We start from the raw sequence: 21823 nt of genomic DNA on the forward strand, positions 1-21823 counted from the left end.
GGTTCTATTTTTTTCCTACCCTTTTGGGTTCCCAAAGAAGATTGAAAATTACTAATAAAAAGTTGATGCTAGGGTTTGCTTATGGAAATAGGTAAAGTTGTTTTCTGACAATCAAATGTTTGAAGTACTTTTATGGAAAGCGCCTGCTAGATGCTTCTTCAGAATACTTGGAAGTGCTTTTTCAATAAGCATTTGAATTTTAATGATACATAAACAACTTTATACGAGCCATTGGGCCGTGCGTAAAGTAGTTCCAACCTCAGTGGCCACACCAAGATGATTCCGAAGAACAAACCGTACAGATGGTTTCACTTTGCAAGAATTTCGAATTATTCTCTTGAAATCCATCATCTTCATCATAAATGATCCGCTTGCCCTTAAAGACAGAAAAAAAAACAGAACAAAAATTCGATAAAAGCTATAAGCCACCAAATTTGATGAAAAAAAAAAAGAGCCAAAAACTATAATATGTATCTCTTGGCACATCATCCTGACGAAGTGTACAAGTCTGCAGACATTAGAGTGAAGAGCGCTCTGCTTCTCTCTCTGTGTAGTTGCCCATAGCAGCAGAACAACAAAGCATAGCAAAGAGGCGAATTTCAAGTAAGAAATGGCGCTACTGATGGAAAAGGGGTCCCAACCCCAAACCGAAAGCGAAAGGGCCGACCTTGACGCCATTGCCGCCCTCAAAGAAAGCTCTGCCATTGAACTCAAGGTTCTCGTTCTCTCTAGTACTACACAACAGTATCATACCCATTTCGTTTTTTCATATATTGGGTTTGGCAGGAAAAGGGAAACGAGGGTGTGAAAAAAAGGGAAAAAGCATTTTTCTGAAGCCATAGATTGCTACACGAGGGCAATCAATCAGCAAGCTTTGAGCAGTTCCGACACCTCAATTCTCTTCATCACATTGCGAAAACGGGCTTAAACATGACCTGGGTAACGAAGAGCTGAAGAAGCTGTTGAGGCAGATTGAGTTGAAGGAGACGGAACATGAGCAGCGTGAAGCTCAAGTTTCAAAGGCAATTGCAGAGGCTAAGGTTTGATTACAATACTAATGGAGTAATGGGATGATATACTTATGATTCGACTGTTTGTGATTATTCTCAATCTTGTCTTTGTTTGTTTGTTGGAATAATGCAGGACCTTGTTTCCGCGATTGAAAGTCGAGGCATGAAGCTTGGGAAGGCAATGTATCGAGAGCTTACTGGATTACAAAAGCCTGTACTAGACAAGAATAATATGCTTCATTGGCCAGTTCTTCTGCTTTATGCAGAGGTTATGTCCAGTGACTTCATTGAGGATTTCTGCGAGACGGACATGTTGTCAGCTCATCTCGACGTGATATCCTTCTTTCACTCAAAGTAAAACGAAGTTGCTTTTTGAAGAGTCTTCTCAGTATTTTGTAACATTAAACTTCTGTATCTTTGAGAATCCATTATTTATGATTTCTCCGTCATTGATTTTGACGGGCTGGTTCAGGAGTTTCTCTGTCAAAGACAGAGTTCCTTCGTTGTCTCCTAATGTGGAAAGCATCAGTGACGAGCAAAAGGATGCCAATGAGAATTCTATTGGTAGCAGCTCTGCAGGTAGGGTGCCTTACCATCATCTTTAGCTCATTTATCAGTAGTTCATTGATTATGCACTTCAAGTATTTGGCTATTAGGCTGGATATGATTTCCCAGTGCACTGAAGTAACTAATGACTGTTTCGGCGTGTGTGCGCTTGTGAAGTTTAAGCTATGAAAAGTCATATTATTGGTGGCCTCTGATAATATCCAATTTAAGCTTCTCCTCTTTGATGATTATTTTCCTTTTATCCTCTCCATGTCACTGTGTTGGGGTGTCCATCATTAGGCGTAATTATGCTTTCACTTGACTGCGATGGATATAATTTTCTTGGGTTTGTGGACTGGTAACCGTACGTGCTCATGCTCATACAAGATCAAAGACTGAACACAGGATTGGCCTTTTTGCCTAGTCTCTTTGAGATTAGTGTATACATTAATCTTGCTTTACCATGATAGCAAAGATGTATCGGGGAAAAGAAGAAAGTAGGAACGAAAAGGCTATTCTGGATTAAGCATACAATTTGATAGTAATATACACAATCTCTCAGTTTCATTTGTTCTTTTACCAATTAAATTCACGTGACTTTATGAACTGGAAAATTTGTTTCAATTTTTTACCATTCAAATTGTTGCAGTCACCTATCTACTCACTAGTTACAAAGAAGCATTATCGACCCGCTTTCCCCAGGTTTTACTTCTCTCGGCAAGGTTCTGAACGCCCTTTATCTGATGTTCCTCAGGCAAAGGTTCCTTCTAAATGGGTCAAAGTAAACGAAAAGAGAACAGTTTATGACGTGAACCTAACCTCATCATTCCAAGGATCCCAGGTGTGTCTTTAATTTATCACAGTCACCTTCAATTCAGATGGTATCTGTTTTGTTCCCTTGGTTTTCTTACCAGTTGATAAATAGGGTAGTGAGCATACACCACACTAAATGGTGGTGAGCAAAAGTGCTCCCAAATTTGTAGATGAATCGAGAATTGTTAATTTTTTTAAATTGCTTCTTCAATAATTAAAAACGTTTCATTTAACTTGGTTTAATTTTTGAAAATGTGTGATCTCCAATATAGGAATATCAGTTATTTCTACGCGTACTTGATGCCCACTAGTCTTCTTTCCAATTGGAATTCTCTTAGAATCTCCAAGAAATTGGGATCTTTTTCCACAATAAATACCCCTTCACGTTCTCCGCCCATCTCCCATATTTCCACCTCCCTCCTTCACCCTCCGTCATGGCGGCTGCTATTTCTTGCTCAGCCACCGACCTCCGACCCCTTTTGGGCGCAGCTGCCAACGCGAGTGCAGCTGCAGAATACATCTGCAGCCGCTTTGATGCTGTGTCAAACAAGTTTGTCGACACAGCCTATGCTGTGGACAACACCTATCTTCTGTTCTCTGCCTACCTTGTTTTTGCAATGCAGTTTGGGTTTGCCATGCTCTGCGCAGGATCAGTTCGCGCGAAAAACACCATGAACATTATGCTCACCAACGTCCTTGACGCTGCAACGAGCAGCATCTTCTACTACCTCTTTGGATTTGCATTGGCCTTTGGCAAACCGTCAAACGGTTTCATAGGGCAGCACTTCTTCGGCCTCAACAAGTTTCCCTCTCAATCTTTCGATTACGGTTACTTCCTTTATCAATGGTCTTTTGCCATTGCAGCTGCTGGGATCACAAGTGGTTCCATTGCTGAACGAACCCAATTCGTCGCGTACTTGATCTATTCGTCCTTCCTGACTGGATTTGTCTACCCAATTGTGTCCCATTGGTTCTGGTCTGCCGACGGATGGGCTAGCCCGACACGTGCTGACAATCTCTTATTCGGGTCTGGGGTCATTGATTTCGCAGGCTCCGGCGTTGTTCACTTGGTTGGTGGCATTGCTGGCTTGTGGGGTGCCCTAATTGAAGGCCCCCGCATTGGACGTTTTGATCAAGAAGGCAGGTCCGTGGCAATGCGTGGACACAACGGCACATTGGTTGTTTTGGGCACATTTCTTCTCTGGTTTGGTTGGTATGGCTTCAATGCTGGCTCTTTCCTCAACATCCTAAAGGCATACAGAACAAGCGGATCATATTACGGGCAATGGAGTGCAATTGGAAGAACTGCGGTCACAACCACACTCGCTGGATGCTCAGCAGCACTCACTACTCTCTTCGGAAAGCGCTTGCTCTCCAGTCATTGGAACGTTACTGATGTCTGCAAGGGTTTGCTTGGTGGGTTTGCAGCAATCACTTCTGGCTGCTCGGTTGTCGATCCTTGGGCTGCAATCATTTGCGGGTTTGTGGTAGCTTGGGTTTTGATTGGGTACAACAAGCTTGCTGAGAAGTTGAAGTATGATGATCCGCTTGAAGCAGCACAGCTCCATGGGGGGTGTGGCTCGTGGGGGATTATTTTCACGGCATTGTTTGCAAAAAAGGCTTATGTGAATGAGATATATGCAGGGCAGCCAAACAGGCCGTATGGGCTTCTGATGGGCGGTGGCGGAAAACTACTGGCGGCGCATTTGGTCCAGATTGTGGTGATTATAGGGTTTGTGAGCGTGACAATGGGGACATTGTTTTTCTTGCTTCACAAGTTAAAGCTCTTGAGGATTTCAACTGAGGTGGAGATGGCAGGAATGGATGTCACAAGTCATGGTGGATTGGCTTATGTGTATGACGATGAATTCAGCTATCCGGCAACACCAAAACTGGGCTCAAACACAGGCACTACTCAATCTGTTTGATTTGAATTTGATATTGTTCCCGCACCTTAAATCTTCGGATGTAATATGTAGTTTGGTAAATTAGCTAGGTACTTAATGAAATATGCAGATTGCTAAGTGTTAATTTATAGTCTTCAAAATCCATGCACAACTTACATAACATTCAGGGATACACAATCATTCATTCACCGCTATTTTATCGACATGATTGATCGACGGCAACCGCGACGGTGGCACACACTATTACAATCTTCAACTGGCAGCCGGAAGTTCTAAGTTCAAGGTGATATAAACTGATAGGAGGCATACGAAAGAGCACCGAGCTCCCAGCTATCGTGGATTTGCCAAGCCTTCGCACCCGGACCAGCAGCCTCCACCGCCACATGCAGCGGGTAAATGTGATCCGGCCAAGGGTGCGCCATTTTCGCATGCGGCGCATTCGCCACAAACTTGTTCACATCCTCGTACCTTCCTTCGAGATCTCGTCCTTGAGTGGAACCAGCGCCCTCCCCATGTTGTAATGGTAAGTGGTGTCCCTCTCTGTCTGAATCGATAACTGGCAAACCGAGATATTTCTCTTCGGGTACATCAACATGAGCAATGTTGAAAATTTTGAGTAGAAATTTCATTGTCCCAAATTGGCCATTCCCAAAAGGTTTCCTCACTTTATAAGGCTTTGTCCCTTATAGAAAGTGATTGGAGTGACAGGCCTTGAAGAATAAAATTGGGCTAACTCTTAGGGTTGGGTTTTGGGGTGTACTAATTAATTGGCAATTAATATATATCAAAAGATGGGCCTTGGGGATATATTTCTTTGAGGATATATTTCCTTACAAAGAGAAGGAATCTGGTTCTAATACGAAGAGGATTCATGATAATAGTCATGATGAAGCATCTTATTCTGGTGTCTAAGAAAATGGTGTGGAACAAAGAAGAGGAAAGAGAACCAAAGTTTCTAAAAACTTTGGACCAGATTTCATTGCTTACTTGTCCGAGAATTAACCTAGAACTTTTAAAGAAGCAATGTCTTCTTCCGAGGCTTTTCTATGGAAAGAAGCAAGCTCTTGGGGATATATTTCCTTACAAAGAAAAGGAATCTGGTTCTAATACAAAGAGGATTCATGATCATAGTCATGACGAAGCATCTTCTTCTAGTGTCCAAGAAAATAATGTGGAACAAAGAGGAGGAAAAAGAACCAAAGTTTCTACAAACTGTGGACCAGATTTCATTGCTTAATTGTCTGAGAATGAACCTAGAACTTTTAAAGCAGCAATGTCTTCTTCCGAGGCTCCTTTATGGAAGGAAGCAAGCTCTTGGTGATATATTTCTTTGAGGATATATTTCCTTACAAAGAAAAGGAATATGGTTCTAATACAAAGAGGATTCATAATCATAGTCATGATGAAGCATCTTCCTCTAGTGTCCAAGAAAATGGTGTGGAACAAAGAAGAGGAAAAAGAACCAAAGTTTCTAAAAACTTTGGGCCAGATTTCATTGCTTACTTGTCCAAGAATGAACCTAGAACTTTAAAGAAACAATGTCTTCTTCCAAGGCTCTTCTATGGAAGGAAGCAAGCTCTTGGGATATATTTCTTTGAGGATACATTTCCTTACAAAGAAAAGGAATTTGGTTCTAATACAAAGAGGATTCATGATCATAGTCATGATGAAGCATCTTCTTCTAGTGTCCAAGAAAATAATGTGGAACAAAGAAGAGGAAAAAGAACCAAAGTTTCTAAAAATTTTGGACCAGATTTCATTGCTTACTTGTCCAAGAATGAACCTAGAACTTTTAAAGAAACAATGTCTTCTTCCGAGGCTCCTTTATGGAAAGAAGCAAGCTCTTGGGGATATATTTCCTTACAAAGAAAAGGAATTTGGTTCTAATACAAAGAGGATTCATGATCATAGTCATGATGAAGCATCTTCTTCTGGTGTCCAAGAAAATGATGTGAAACAAAGAAAAGGAAAAAGAACCAAAGTTTCTAAAAACTTTGGACCAGATTTCATTGCTTACTTGTCTGAGAATGAACCTAGAACTTTTAAAGAAGCAATGTCTTCTTCCGAGGCTCATTTATGGAAGGAAGCAATTAAAAGTGAAATGGCATCCATTATGGAAAATAACACATGGGAATTGGTTGATTTACCTCCGGTAGTAAACCAATTGGTCATAAATGGATTTTCAAGAAGAAACTTAAGGCGGATGGAACGTTGGATTATTTCGACACTTGTTCTCCAGTTTCTCGCATAACATCAATTAGGATGTTAATAGCGATTGAGGCCGTGTACAACTTTGATATACATCAAATGGATGTAAAACAACATTTTTAAATGAAAGAAATATACCTGGAACAACCTGAAGGGTTCGTGCTTAAAGGACAAGAAAGCAAAGTGTGCAAATTAGTTAGTCATTATATGGACTTAAACAAGCACCTAAAAAATGGCACGATTTGATCATACTTTGTTAACACATGGATTCAAAATAAATGAATCTGATAAATGTGTCTACATTAAGAGTAATGATAAAACTTGCGTTATTGTCTGGTTGTATGTGAATGATATGCTCATATTGGGAAGCAATAAAGATGTAATAAACAAAACAAAGAAAATGTTGAATTCAAGCTTTGACATGAAAGACTTAGGTCAAGCCGAAGTCATTTTAGGAATTCAAATTAAGAGAAATAGTGAAGAGTATGTCCTTAAACAGTCCCACTATGCAGAAAAAATATTACGCAGGCTTGGTCAAATTGACTGCAAACCTACTGCAACTCCTTTTGATTCTGGATGCAAGTTGGAGAAAAAAAGAAAAAGAAAAAAAGCAATGCCATATCTCAACTTGAATATTCCCAAGTGATTGGAAGTCTAATGTACTTAATGAATTCAACTAGGCCTGACTTAGCTTATGCAGTAAATAGGCTTAGTATATATACAAGTAATCTGGCAGAAGAGCATTGGGATGCTTTAGTAAGAGTGTTAAGGTATTTGAAAAATACGCTTGACTACGGATTACACTACACAAAATATCCACCTGTTGTAGAAGGCTTCAATGATGCCAATTGCATTTTTGACACTACAGAATCCAAGTCGACAGCTGATTCTTTGACAAAAAGCCTACCAAGAGAGCAAATATTATTTACATCGAGAGGAATGGGTCTTAAGCCAATTCAATGAATCAGACTGGGCGAAAACCTAACCTAGCTGATTGGAGATCCCATGGTCTAGGTTCAATAGGCAAATTGGTTGAGTTTGATTCAAATGTTGAACACACAACTTACCCATTCTTACGATAAAATGTGTGTTGTCTGTTGAAGTTCGAGGGGTTATGTTTTATACATTTAATGACATTAATATCTTGTTATCAAGAGGAATATGACATACTATTCTTAATTAATGTCACCTATATAAGAGTAAATAGGGCTGCATTTATGAGAATTGAAATGGCTAAATTCTCTAAGGCTTTTACGAAATCCGGGATCTGTTCAGGCCCAAAATGAACACAACCGTATGAATTGACGTATGGTAGACATAATATGTGTGTAGCATATTGTCTCGGTTTACTACTACGGTGAACAGTTCAAGATCTTCCACACCCAATGCGTCACCAAATAAACCCGATATGTTTTCACTAGGGTAAGTTCAAGTCCAAAAGACATTTCACCCGATGCATATCATGTCTATTCTCTCTCAGCTTTAGACGGCCTAGTCATACATTTGCATTCAAATGTGGGGTATTATTGGAGTTTGAATGAAATTTCAACTCAAATGTGGGGTATTGTTGGAAATTTTGAGTAGAAATTTCATTGTCCCACATTGGCCATTCCTAAAATGTTTCCTCACTTTATAAGGCTTTATCCCTTATAAAAAGTAATTGGAGTGATAGGCCTTGGAGAATAAAATTGGGTTCACCCTTGGGGTTGGACTTTGGGGTGTACTAATTAATTGGTAATTAATTATAATTAATTATCAAAAGATGGACCTTGGGCTCTAATAATTAAATTATTTATTTATTTTTGGATTTAATTAATTATTTATAATTAATTTCGAATTTAATTAATTAATTAATTAATTTTTACCAACATACTCATATTTTCAGATGAAGTCTGAGGTGTGGTGAAAGAACGCAGAAAACAAACACCCCTCTAAGAAGATGTCTCCCAACAAACGCATCCCTTCCTCATACCTGTTGCGAACAGGCATAATCATATTATATACATCCATCTGCAAGGCATTTAGAACACACAAAATATCAAATTCTTCTTCTACATTCCTAAATCTTCTTACTGAGAGAACCACACAAAAATTCACCAGAAGTTAAGTTTTCCGGTGCTGGAATTCTAACTTGATCGTTGAATCCTAGTGAAGCAAACGTCCGTAGAACTACAAGCACTGAGTAGGGACGAAATTTCTGTTTCAAAGATATTGCGGTACGCAAGCCTCGATCTTCAAGTTGTCTGTTTTTATAATTTTGTTTTGTTCATACTCTGTTAATTATTCTATTCGCTTTTATTATTTATTAGAATATAGAATTTTACCGCAGATTGTTGACATATATCCAACAAGCGGGACTAGACCTGGCAATTTCTTATACGACCCGTTCACACGACACGTAAACAACACGAAAATAATAGGTTTCGGGTCAACACGATCACTAATCGGGTCATTATTGGGTCACACGATAATAACGGGTCCTTAACAGGTTTACACGAGAATGACACGTAGGTAACCTGTTTCGACACGATAAGAAAAAAATTATTTTGATGATTTTAATATTTTAAACTAGTAAAAAAACTTACTATAAGATACAATAGATATAATGAATATGTATATATTGTTTATTAATTATTATTCTATATAAATTTTAAATTTTAAGTTTTATTTATTTATTTATTTTTATAGTGTATTATATGCAAAGATTGAGATTAAAAATCATAAAACACATTAAAAATAAAAATATCAAGTAATTTAAAAATACCAAACACATTAAAAAAATTATAATAATTAATTTACATGTGTGAAAAATATGAAAAAAAAAATATGCAAACGCTCGTAGTCACATCTTTTACACTTTGAGTATGGGTATATGATTGTTTGAATTTTTAAAACCATACAAACTCTCATGAATAGTATTTTTAAGGGAGTTCAAAATAAACAAAATTCATAATCATTAATGTATAAGTCTGAAAGATGTGAAAGCATAATAAACGTTTATAATTGCATCTTTAATGCTGAGAAGATGATTACATGATCGTTTAGATTTTTAAAACCCTCCAAATCTCATGAATAGTGTTTTTTATTTGAGTGCAAAATTAATAATAATTATTGTAGACGTGTGAAAAATGTAATCACTCGTAACGAAAAGCGTTACAACTTTCATGAACAGTTAACGGGTCGGGTCATATTACCTGATAATATTAACGGATTGATTTCAGGTCGGATCATATTATCCGTTTACTTTAACGGGTATTACACGACACAACCTATTAAGCTATTGGGTATAAGACGCCGTGGTCGATCCACTGCTTGCTGTTGACGTCCGCGGGGCAGAAGCAAACGACGTAAGCAGCTGCTTGACACGGTTGGCGAGGTGGGGGGAGCCGGGGGCAGGTTACTTGAGCTGGTACATCGATTTGGGGAAGCCGTAGAAGTCGTAGATGGAGTCGTGGCGGCCGGAAATGGAGTGACAATGGGGACGGCGGTCTCCCAGTGTGCGGAGATGATGAGAATGGAGGCGGGTTTGTGAGGATAGACGGTTTGGTTCCAAGACTGGAGGAATTTTCTGGCCGGAATCGCATCGTCGATGCTGAGCGTGGGCGATCTGAGCGATAGGTAGAAAGTGTCCTTCACTGCCATAACAATCTTTTTCCTAATTCTTTGAAGATGGAATTACCAGAAAAACGAAAATCCAACAGCACGAAAATTTCCTTTTAGGATTAGTACTAGAACTCAAACAACGTTCCTGTCCATTAGAAGTGAAGTGACCAAATCGGAGGCCCTCCAATTGCTCTTTGTCGTGCGTTTTTTCCGTCCTTTGCACAGCGGAAGGAGAGATTTGCCCTTGCTGCCCACGTCCAACTTTGGTACCTGCGGTGATGCAACTTTTGCTGCACTGCCAGGCCAAGTTGATGATGCTTCAGCCACTGACACGGCAAACTGTTCCTTTCAAGTCCAGGGGCTCGACATCCTATCAGTAGCGATAGTTCTGGCAGGGATGGAGGTCATCATCTATCGGTCGTTCTACTACAATGAAAGCGATTATAAATTATCTTTTAAGCTCTTTATCCGTCATTTTATTTTTAGTCATTGAATTGAATAATTCAAACTGTTTCAACTGACAAAATTAAACAGGAGTGTGTGGAAGGTAAAAAAAATGTGTATTTATCATTTCTCTTCTGAAAATTCGGACAAGGGAAAAACAAAAACTGAAAAAAGGAGGAAGAAAAAAGCTTCCTTTGCATTTAGGCTTCTCGACAGATAAACGCAGCAAGGCAACTCGACCGAGAAAAAGATTCAACTAAGACAAAACACCAATAGAAATCTTATAATTCTGCAGCAAAACGTTCCGACAATACACATAAGATAGCAAAGCACAACTGCAAGACGTTTTAACAACACATAGCAAACCAGCCCGAAGTTCTATTTATAATCAAAGCAGAGCAGTGTCAAAGTTAAAAGGGACAAGGATAAAGAGAGTTCCATCACACAAGAAACTTGGAATAAGCCTAAATGGAATTCTTCGTGAATCCGTAGCAAGGACACCCCGAAGACATCCCACTTCATGCATCGGTAGAAAGCACACACCGGAGGCATCCCCCTTCATGCATCAGATCAAATGCTTTGTTGATCTCACCAAGAGTCAAAGTGTGGGTGATGTATTCATCAACTTTGATTTCCTGCAAAGACGATGACGTAATGTTATACGCTATATAATTTGTTATACAGGAATTCATATTGTTGAATATTTGTTAAAAATCATTTACCTTCTTCAAGTACTTTTCTACAAGCCATGGCACCTGCGAGCGGCTCTTGAAACCACCAAAGGCTGTTCCTTTCCACACACGACCGGTCACCAACTGAAAAGGACGAGTAGAGATCTCCTGCCCTGATGCCGCAACACCAACAATAACAGATGTTCCCCAGCCCTGCAAATAATTTCAGTGACCTCAATATGCATTTTATGCACAAAAATTCGAGAAGCAGTCATAAAAGCACTCACCTTGTGGCAGCACTCCAAGGCAGCCCTCATCACCGAGACATTTCCAATGCACTCAAAACTGTAGTCAACACCACCATCAGTGAGATCAACAAGGACTTGTTGGATTGGCTTCTCGTGGTCCTTTGGATTCACAAATTCGGTAACTCCAAATTTCTTTGCTGCAAATAAGAAATTGCAATAGAATGTCAGCTTTAAACTGTTTATAAAAACTTTGCTGAATGAATCCGAGACACTGCTAATGAGAAAAGATATTAAAAACACAAGCTGAGGATCTTTTGATAGGCTTTGTTCCGTCTTTTACAACAAGTTAAATGACCTAAGAAAAAGAATCCAATGTGCAGGAAATAAAAGTATTAATACAGTAATACTACAAAAGGCTGATTTCAGGTGCTTCAAGATTATGTGATGGATGAGCGTGAATGTGATCCATTCTGACTACCATGATCCACACGAACTAGTTTCCTAATGCTTTTCCTTCCTTATTCCCATAAAAGTAGAAGTCAACTTTTTCTCTCGTTCACTAGGTGATACCAGCTTTGTCACCAAGCATGTAAAACCAGAGCTCTTCCATACATAAACAGTAAATTACAAGACACTATATAGTATAGTAAGGTTTTAATATGGAGAACTTAATATGTACCTGTATCAAACTTTTTGCTGTCAATATCAATGCCAATGATCCGCGATGCACCAGCTGTTTTGGCACCTTCTGCAACCTGTCAAGTTATGACAATTACTTCGTTACAGTTTAGAACTCAGCACAAGACTATTAACTTAAGGTTCGATTACAAACTTACAGCAAGACCAACAGTCCCAAGGCCAAAAATAGCAACGATTGATCCCGCTTCTACCTTTGCTGTGTTCCAAACAGCTCCAAGACCTAGTGTATGTCACACGCAGGGACACACATGAATAATCTAGATAGAAGCATAAGATAAGTCATACATCATACATGCCATAACCATAGAAAAAAAAGAGTCATTACAATCTTCTTTCTTTTTCCCCATAAAAAGAAAGAGGCTATTTACTAGGAAAGTGGTGAAAATTCCACACCCTAATCTATCAATATAACCAGTTATAGAATTCAATATTAACAAACAATTATGATTAAGATGTATGCTTTAACAAAAGTTGAAATACATTCACCGGGCCTGGCTAAAAAAGTACTATTATCCTTACCAGTAGGAACACCACATCCAAGAAGACAAACTTTCTCCAATGGAGCTTTTGGGTCTATCTTTGCAACACTAACATCATGAACAACTGTGTACTGGCTAAACGTTGATGTTCCCATAAAATGATAGATAGGTTTTCCGTTTATAGAGAAACGGCTTTTGCGATCACTCATCATGACTCCAACTCCAGTGGCAGCACGTACTTTCCCACAAAGATTTGTCTTCCCTGATTTGCAAAACTTGCATTCTCCGCATTCTGCCTGGTAACAAGGGATGACATGGTCTCCTGGCTGAACTATAGTAACACCTTCACCCACGCTCTCAACAATACTGCATCAAGATGAGTGGAGCCCTTTCAGCATCAAACACACTACAAACCATTGATACAAGACACTACATGGATAAGTAACATACCCTGCAGCCTCGTGACCAAGAATACAAGGGAAGAGACCTTCAGGATCCTACAAGGTAAATTAAGTAAACTCAGTGTACAGTTCCCTCTAAATAACAAAATTTTTAAAAAATGAACAAACGGAACTATCAACTAGATGCTGCAATTTAAAAAATTTCAACTTGGCACCACTATTAATAATTCAAGCTACTTCCAACCATCCCAAGAAACCTAATAAGTTTTCATAACTACTATGAAGTCAGTCCTATTAGAACGCGCACACTTTAAATATATTCATCGATCAGAGTTGATTTCCAGATATTCTTTAGAACGCCTCCATTCGCAACTTGGTACAATAACTGCTACACAATATCTCTACACAACAGTAGGAAATTGTAAACTTCAAAAGTTCGATTAGATGTCTAAAGGCCAGTAATTTCAAGCTTCAAAACTGAAACAACAACAAAAACTCGATAAATAACCATCCCATTTGCTGAAACTCACAATAATCGCCGCCTAATCCACCGAATACTAGAAAAACTTAGACAATGCATTATCATATCAACCAAACAAAGATAACAATTTATACAAACAATCCAAGCAAGTAAAATTTTATCGAACCGACTCAGGAGGAGAAATGAACGAAGCTTTTACCTTGCCGCCCCAGGTATAAGCGTCGGTGTGGCAGAGAGCGGTGTAGAGAATCTTGACGCGGACCTCTCCGGCCTGCGGCGGAGCCACCTGCACGTCTTCGATCACCAACGGCTTATTGGGTTCCCAGGCCACCGCCGCTTCGCATTCCCAATTTCAATTTCACCCAAAAAAGCATTACCCACAAAACTTATTCTCAATCACAACCAACCATTTCACTGTAAATACATATACAGAAAGATACATACACATATATACATATAAAAATCAAGATGAGAGAGAGTACCTTTGCAAGTGATCACTTGACCTTGAGTAGCCATGGATTAGACTGAAACCACAAAAGCGAAACGGAGAGAGAGAGAGAGAGAATGAGAGGATCGGAATATATCAACCTGAGTGTTTGTGGGGAGTGTACAAAACGATATCTAATGAAATAGTAATCAATCAAAACTGACCGCACAATATAAAATCAACGAACTTGATTACGGAATCTCCGAAAAATGAATCTAGCGATGATCCTTTCCCCTAATGAACTACTGATCCGGGGTCAAACCAGGGCCTGGACTTAAACCGGTCTTTAGTATCCGGTTTATTTCTCCGGGGCTATACAACTTGTTGGGTTGCAAGAAAAACTAGGGAGTACTTATGTGGGTTTAATGAAAGCTCAACATCTTTGAGCTCATGGATACTTCATTGGGTCCATGAGATTTTTCTTCCAATTGACCGAACCCATAATTAAAAGAAAGAGAGGCTCGTTGTACTTTTAAGGTGTGTTTAATGAAAGCTCAACCTCTTTGAGCTCATGGATACTTCATTGGGTCCACGAGATTTTCCTTTCAATTGACCAAACCCATAATTAAAAGAATGAAAGCTCAACCTCTTTGAGCTCATGGATACTTCATTGGGTCCACGAGATTTTCCTTTCAATTGACCAAACCCATAATTAAAAGAAAGAGAGGCTCGTTGTACTTTTACAGTGTGTTTGTTGTGCCATATTATCTCGGATTGAACTAATTTCAAGGATTAAGTTGGACTGACTTGGCTTGGAATAAGCAGGATAATAATAGTGAAGTATTTGGTGCAATGCCGAACTAGGTCCTAAACTAAAATATTTTTTTAGCTCAAAAAAATTAATTTCAATTTTCTTTTGTTTTATTATTTCACTCTTTAACTGTTGCACCCCTCACTCAACAAAATGCAATACAAACACCGAACTTCACAAACAATCATCTACTCAATCAATTGTTCAAAATTGACGATCTGATAAAGTAGTAATATAATCTGATGCATGCTAAAAACTCTATATCAATTTATAGAAAAATATAAAAAGACGGTATTTGATTTACATTTTTTTTTTTTTTTTGGTGAACTAGAAATTATATAACCAGGGCAAAGATGCCAAAAATTACAACTAAAGCCCATAGCGAGGCAAGCAACCAAATTAACAAACCAGGAAGTGCAAGGGGAGAGAAGAAACCCAACGCTGCAAGCAAGCTATAAATGTCACCCTTTGCACAACCAGTACAAAGTTAAGGCGGGCAAGGTAATCCATCGTTGTTTAGGACATGAACAAGTGAAGATGAGGGTCTATCGACCCAAGAAAAGTCACACATCTCCATACTTCTTCGCAACGCCAATTGGTCAACCGCCATATTGGCTGATCTTGGAATCCAAAACCAACGACAGCCATGAAAGGATTCCCTGATTTTCTTGCACCTCGCAAAGGTTGGAAAAGCCTTTCATCTGCCATTTGTTATATTTCCCCGCATGCAAGAAATGGAATCCAATGAATCAGATTCAACAACAACGTGGTTCAAACCCAAGGATAAACCCAAGCCACACCCACGTAAAACAACCATCACCTCTGCAGCAGCGACGCTATTAGCATTGAAACGGTATCTCCGAGCAGCAATGAAACTGCCAGAAGAGTCCCTCACCACATCCTCTGCAAATCCATCATTTATGGCAGCCAACCAGCTCACGTCGACATTAATTTTTACAAAAGGATGGCTCAGCTTCATCCAACGTGCCTGCACAGGGTTGCCATGTCTGTTATGCACCACGCTTATAGTGGGAGCCTGCGAAGCCTCTAACAAAGCACTAACATTTATGGATATTACCGCCAACACCTGGGCCGAGTTGATTTGTTGTTGTTGGAAGAGGAGGCAGCGTCTAGCTTTCCAAATATGCCAACATGAGAAAGCAACAAAAGACAGGATCCTCCCTATGTCGGGCTTCAAGTTTTCATTGGCCTTGATAATTTCAAGAAGCCAATTCGTCCACGTTGTAATCTCATTCATGTTTATCTTGTAGTTTAGAACTCCACTAAACCATATAGTTTCCACCAACGGACACAGGTGAAGAAGCATATTTCAGTCTATAGAAAGCCGCCATTGTGGCCAGGGCATTATGCATCATTGATAAGCTTATATTTATATATATTTTTACATCAAATTCACTTGTCTTTTCTTAGTTAATTCCTTATATTTTTGAGCTATTTACTTTGTTTTTATGTTTTGAAGGATTTGTTAAGTAAAGAAAAGAAAAATATCACAAGTGGGATTTTAAGTAACAAATTCGTCAAAAATGATTGTGCAGGTCAACTGACTTTGGAAGCAAGTTGCAGACATCTCAGAATGAATTAGATAATGAGCCTTATATGTTTGGAAAGCTATGGATGTCTATTTTCTGGGGCATTTCACGAATTGCTAATATCATTTTTCTAGAAGAAGTTATGGCCATTTTAACACTGAAAGGTTTCCAAGAGGCTGAGCAGTTTGTGACTGACAAGAAAGCATTGAAAGCAATAAATCCAGTAAATCTAGCAGCCAAAACTGATGCAGCCAAGAACAAACCAGCTGACACCTATTCAAATATAAAAGGAAATGGAATTAAAGATGAAGATTAAGTGGGAGTAATTGGTATAAAGGCTACCCAAGGAGTTACAATTGTTTTACCATTTCCTCTCACTTATTGTCATCACTAAATGGCTATTAGTGGGTGAGTTAAGGAGAAGAAAATGATGCAGCAAGAATTGGTTTAAAAGTAGTGTTGGGGAAGGAAGGAAAGAAGAGGCCTCAGTCGATTTCTTTCGGTTCTATTTTCTCAAACTCATGTCTATCTTTTGTTTTAACTTTAGGATTGTGTAACTAAATTTTTAGTAGTTAGGGGCTGTTTTGAAGCCCCGAATATGATTGCAAGTTTGTTATGACATTTCGTTTGAATTACTTTTATGAATGGATGAAAATTGGTTCACTACTTGTCTCATTGATGAATTCTTTATGTGTTTTCTACGGATGCATACTTAGTAAGCATATCTAAGATTCTAATGCTATGAATATGTGTGTGTCTGCCCTTGTCGAATGAGGACCTACATATATTCTAGAGTAGTACTTGTTAATTGCGATTAACATATGAATCAATTTCTAGGATAAGTAAGACAACGCCAGTACTTACGATGCCTTGTAATGACTCAAACTCTTTTCATTCTTAATGATTTCTACTTGTTAAATTTATAAACACGCCATTCTAGATTGCATGTTAAGGACTAAGTTAAGTTGAAAACGTCATTCTCTTAACATGCTACACAAGAAAGAGTAATAGGTTGAGCTCTAACATTGAGCCAACTTGAGCATCTTCATCCAGAAATAGAAAGAATTTGAATGAAACATAACATGTTTGCATGATTATTTGGTGGTGGATAGCAATTCCCCTAACTCGTTTTTCTTAATTTGTGAACTACTTAAAATCTATTTTTGTCCTGTTTTTGTTCGATTTAATTTAAATAGAAAATCAGCTCCAAAAATCCCAAAAATTTGTGTGAGTGTAGCTTTTGTGTGTCTAGTATCTGCATATAAAATTTCGTAGACTTTAGATAAGTGTAAATCGGTCTAATAATTATTTTTCGGTGGGTGGCCAATAGGGACAGCAGCCCAGTTTTTGTGACATTTTAAGTAGTTAGATAAAACAATCTTCTGCGGGAAAGACCCTTATTTTCATATGCTACAATTGATAAATCTTAGTTTTAATAAGGAAAATCAATAGGACATTGTGTACTACTTTGTGGTCTGCTTTTAATCCTATTAATCGTCTTCTACATGAAGCACGGGATTTTTTTGGGAGGTTTTCAGCTTCCACACCAACTTCCATAATGAATCCGAGATGGTTATAGATGATGAAGATCTGGGGTTGATCCTTGGAATCACCCGTGAATACGCCTAGTGGTAGCTCGACTTTACTGAGTATAACCCTTTTTTATCTAGCGGCCATACCAACTTATCCCGGAGAATGGGGTCGCCAACATGAGTTTCAGGATTGTATCAAACTCTACTGTCGAAATGAACAATTTTAAAAATTCAATATCCCAATCCCCACTTGCTTGGTTAATTAAGGATTCTAATGTGGTGTTGCAGCCGACCTGCACCAACCCAGTAGGGAGAGGGTGTCCGACCGAAAAGGATGGCAGCCATCTATCGCTCCAAACCCGAATCTTCTTCCCATTCATGATCTGCCAATGGGTTCCCTTAAGCGGAATGTCTCATCTCGTAAGCAAACTGGACCACGCCGACGATGCTTGGCTTCCATGCTTGGCATCCATAAATGAACAGTGAGGGAAGTATCGAGCCTTCAGAACCCTCGTTCATAGTGAATCAAGTTCTTGGATTAGACGTTAACATTGTTTCGCCAAGAGGGCATCATTAAAATCCATGAAGGATCTGAACCCAAGCCCCCCTTTAGCCTTCGAGAGCCCGAGAGTATCCTTGGAGACCCAATGAATGTGTTTCTCCTCCCTATTATGCCCCAACCAGAAATTAAAGATCAGAGAGTCCATTTATTTGCAAATGGTGGCGGGAAATTTGAATAGGTTCATCGGATAGGTCGGGATAGCCTGAACCACAGCCTTAATCAAAACCTCTCTACCCGCCTGCGATAAGTTTGCATGTTTCCATCCTTGAATTTTTCCCAAGATCCTCTCCTTGACATAAGCAAGTCCTTTGCTTTTGGACCTCCTCCACATGGCAGTCACTCCGAGGTAAGTCTTTGGCATCCCAAGAATACTACCAAGCTTATCCGATAAGGTCGGGACATTAACACTGAAGAACACACTAGACTTCTGGAGGTTCACTTGCTGTCTAGAGGCCTCACAATACTTCTTGATTAAATTCACTAGGTTGTTGCACTTCTCATTTTCTACTTTTATAAAAAATAGGGTGTCATCCGCGAAGAAGATGTGGGAAATAACAGACCCGTATGGATTAATTTGAACCCCCGTAATCAGCTTTTTTTCACTAGTTCACATAATAAGCAGGGAGATGACCTCACTTACCAACAGGAAAAGATATGGGGATAATGGATCACCTTGACGAAGGCCACGTGAAGGAGCAAACTTTTGTCCAGGTTAACCATTTAGTATAATGGCCAAATCAACCGATGAAATACATCTGAGGACAAGACTGCGCCAATTTTGACCAAACCATATCCTCTCCATGACTGCCATTAAGAAATCTCATTCTACCCTATCATAAGCCTTGTGCATGTCTAATTTGACTCCGAGTTCAAATTTTCTCCTTGTTCTTTGCATTTCGAGGAAATGGAAAAGTTTATGTGCCATGCCAATATTATCCTGAATCTGCCTTCCTACAACAAAGGCATTCTAGGAAGGGGCAATCAGCTCTAGCAACAACGATCTAAGGCGATTCGCCATGACCTTCAACAATATTTTGCAATAATAGTTACAGTGGCTAATAGGTCGGAATTGAGAAACAAACTTTGGATTTGGGACTTTAGGGATGAGGACAACATGTGTGGAGTTAATTCGTTTAGGATTGTTGTTGCCCATCATAAGATCATCAACCAACCCATTGACCTCCTCCACAATATTTCCCCATAATAACTAGTAAAAAATGCCTTGGAAGCCATCAGGGCCGAGGGCCTTTAACCCCCTCATTTGTAATGCAACAGCCTTGACCTCCTCCGTTGAGATCAGGGCGATGAGGGAATAATTCATTTCAGCAGTCATCTTTGGCTGGATGCAATCCAAAATTGTTCCCCACTCTCGTTAGCCCGTCGACGTGAAGAGGTTGACAAAGTGTTTGTCAATGGTTTCCTTCACTTTCCTAGGACAATATGTCCACACCCCATTTTCGTCCTTGATTTTGAGCACTACCTTATTCCTCATACGCCTCTGCAAGGTGGACTGATGGAAGAAGTTAGTGTTTGCATCCCCCTCTTGAAGCCACTTCACTATCGATCTTTGTTGCCAAAAGTTTTCCTTATGCCTCCACAACTTATCCACCTTTATAGAAAGTTCCTTAATCTGCTGTTTATTCCTTCCCCAATCTTCTTGCAATTTCCCTAAGTGTATCAACTTTTCCTCAATTTGCTGCCCCCTTAACTTGAATTTTTTCCTACTCCAGCCGATCAATTTGGAGCATCAGTCATTCACTTTTTTGTTCCATCTATCCATGCTACCTCCTAAGCATCGATTTTCCCAACAGTTCCTCACAATTTCTCTGCATTCGGCTTCTTTAGACTAATAAGCTTCAAACCTGAATAGACATATACCCTTTCCACAAATAGGATCCCCCTGGACAATAATCGGGCTATGCTTTGAACACAAAACAATATCATAGGTAACAATGGTATTAAGCCACAAGTCCAGCCAATGCTTGTTCACTAAACCACGGTTCAATTAAGCCTCAACAAGTTGACCATTGCAAGTTCCCCTCCATGTGAATTTTGGGCCACTAAACTCCAAATCCTTTAATTCCATACTATTCATGAATTCCCCCAAGTATCTATACATGTTGTGTCGGACCTCTGCTTCACCCAACTTCTCCCAATCCCATAGGAAATCATTGAAGTCACCTCTGCAAATCCAAGGGGTGGTAGATGGGTAGAAGTCATTATTCATTCCTTGCCAGAAGATTGTCTTTTCTGCTCTATAGGAAGTACCGTAGACCCCCGTTAGTCGAAAAGCATGTTGTGACTCAACAACTCTACAATGGGCATCAATGAAGAATTTAGATGAGTCCACAGTGTCCACCTCTACCGATTCATCCCACCATAAACTCAAACATATAATTTCACAGATCTTCACAACAAAATCGAAGAAAGTGAAGAGAAAATGGAAAAGAGGAAGCCACGCGAGACTTATGAGGACGCAGTAGTGGTCGAAGGCATGGTTTGGCCAAGTCATGGAGCAGGACGAAGACGCTGCAGGAAGTGGGGGATGACTTCAAATTGGTTGAGACAGATAAGGAGTCAAGCAAGATGAGAGAATGGGCTTAGCAATCCGCTAGTTTCTAGGGGGAGTCTCGTTAAGACCCTCGAGCGAGCCCCATAGTTGGAGCGAGTGAACTCTAGTCCCACTAAAGCTAATTTCATCGGCCAACAAACATGGGACTAGCTAATTCTTAATCCAATCCAACACAATGAAACTTAAGGAAAGGAAACAAATGCACCCTTAGGGGCCGTTCAATGGCTAAGACTGGACAATATGAGAAATGAGTACGAGTGTTTCCTATAAAATTTTGACCTTTTAAGGAGACTTGGAAGACACAATTTGCTGGACTGTTATCCAATTTATTAAGTCTGGTTTCAATATTTTTAAGCTCATTAAATAATGGTGAAGGCAATAGTTTAATTTAGTTAAAATAGTTCAATTCAAGTTGAACCACCAAGCGATCTCTTATTGTGTTGTCTTGGTGCATTGTAAACTTCCTCCTACTTGAACATAATAAGATGGTATTGGCATTCCCGAACCCGAGGTCGGCAGAAAAATTAACTCCATGGCTAGTCCGCAAATTAAGAAAAAATAGAAGAAAACAGATATCTCTTCATTCTATTTTGTTAACTACTTAACAAAATAACTCATTTCTCTTTCCATTATCATCTTGTCAAACTCTTAGTTCCCAAATCTAAAACCCAATTTCATCATTTTATCAGATCCTTACGAAAGGACTTCATTCATTTTCTTGTGCAATTTAGGCTGATCCTAGATCTTGGTACCTCGAGAGTGGACTCAACTAATTTTAGTTCCATATTTTCATAAATCCGTAGTTACTTACTTTAGGACTTCAACAACTTAGCATAGTTATTTATTTATATTGATACTT

The 21823-nt window shown here is 39.2% G+C and overlaps 2 protein-coding genes and 2 pseudogenes across 3 annotated transcripts; 2 read left to right on the top strand and 2 right to left on the bottom strand.

The window, feature by feature from the left end:
- Positions 1 to 489: 489 nt before the first annotated feature.
- On the top strand, positions 490 to 1481 carry LOC137724770 (uncharacterized; annotated as a pseudogene). Its single transcript, XR_015962614.1, has 3 exons — positions 490 to 715; positions 787 to 1040; positions 1144 to 1481. The product of XR_015962614.1 is annotated as an uncharacterized LOC137724770 (transcript).
- A 981-nt stretch (positions 1482 to 2462) lies between these two features.
- Positions 2463 to 4400, top strand: LOC137721479 (ammonium transporter 1 member 4-like). The gene has a single exon (XM_088694314.1). The coding sequence runs from the start codon at positions 2804 to 2806 to the stop codon at positions 4295 to 4297; it is 1494 nt and encodes a 497-aa protein (XP_088550440.1). The 5' UTR covers positions 2463 to 2803; the 3' UTR covers positions 4298 to 4400.
- An 18-nt stretch (positions 4401 to 4418) lies between these two features.
- LOC137721498 (extradiol ring-cleavage dioxygenase-like) lies at positions 4419 to 10258 on the bottom strand (annotated as a pseudogene).
- Positions 10259 to 10788: 530 nt separating this feature from the next.
- On the bottom strand, positions 10789 to 14439 carry LOC137721486 (alcohol dehydrogenase class-3). The gene is made up of 9 exons (XM_068460587.2): positions 13993 to 14439; positions 13710 to 13846; positions 13079 to 13125; positions 12669 to 12994; positions 12287 to 12369; positions 12130 to 12205; positions 11490 to 11647; positions 11254 to 11415; positions 10789 to 11166 (listed from the first exon to the last, which is right to left on the bottom strand). Exons 1-9 carry the CDS (start codon positions 14024 to 14026, stop codon positions 11050 to 11052), a joined length of 1140 nt encoding a protein of 379 aa, XP_068316688.1. The 5' UTR covers positions 14027 to 14439; the 3' UTR covers positions 10789 to 11049.
- Between the last annotated feature and the right edge of the window lie 7384 nt (positions 14440 to 21823).

The sequence above is a fragment of the Pyrus communis genome, chromosome 5, assembly GCF_041283825.1.
Source record: "Pyrus communis isolate YQ-2024b chromosome 5, ASM4128382v1, whole genome shotgun sequence".
Classification (NCBI taxonomy): domain Eukaryota; kingdom Viridiplantae; phylum Streptophyta; class Magnoliopsida; order Rosales; family Rosaceae; genus Pyrus; species Pyrus communis.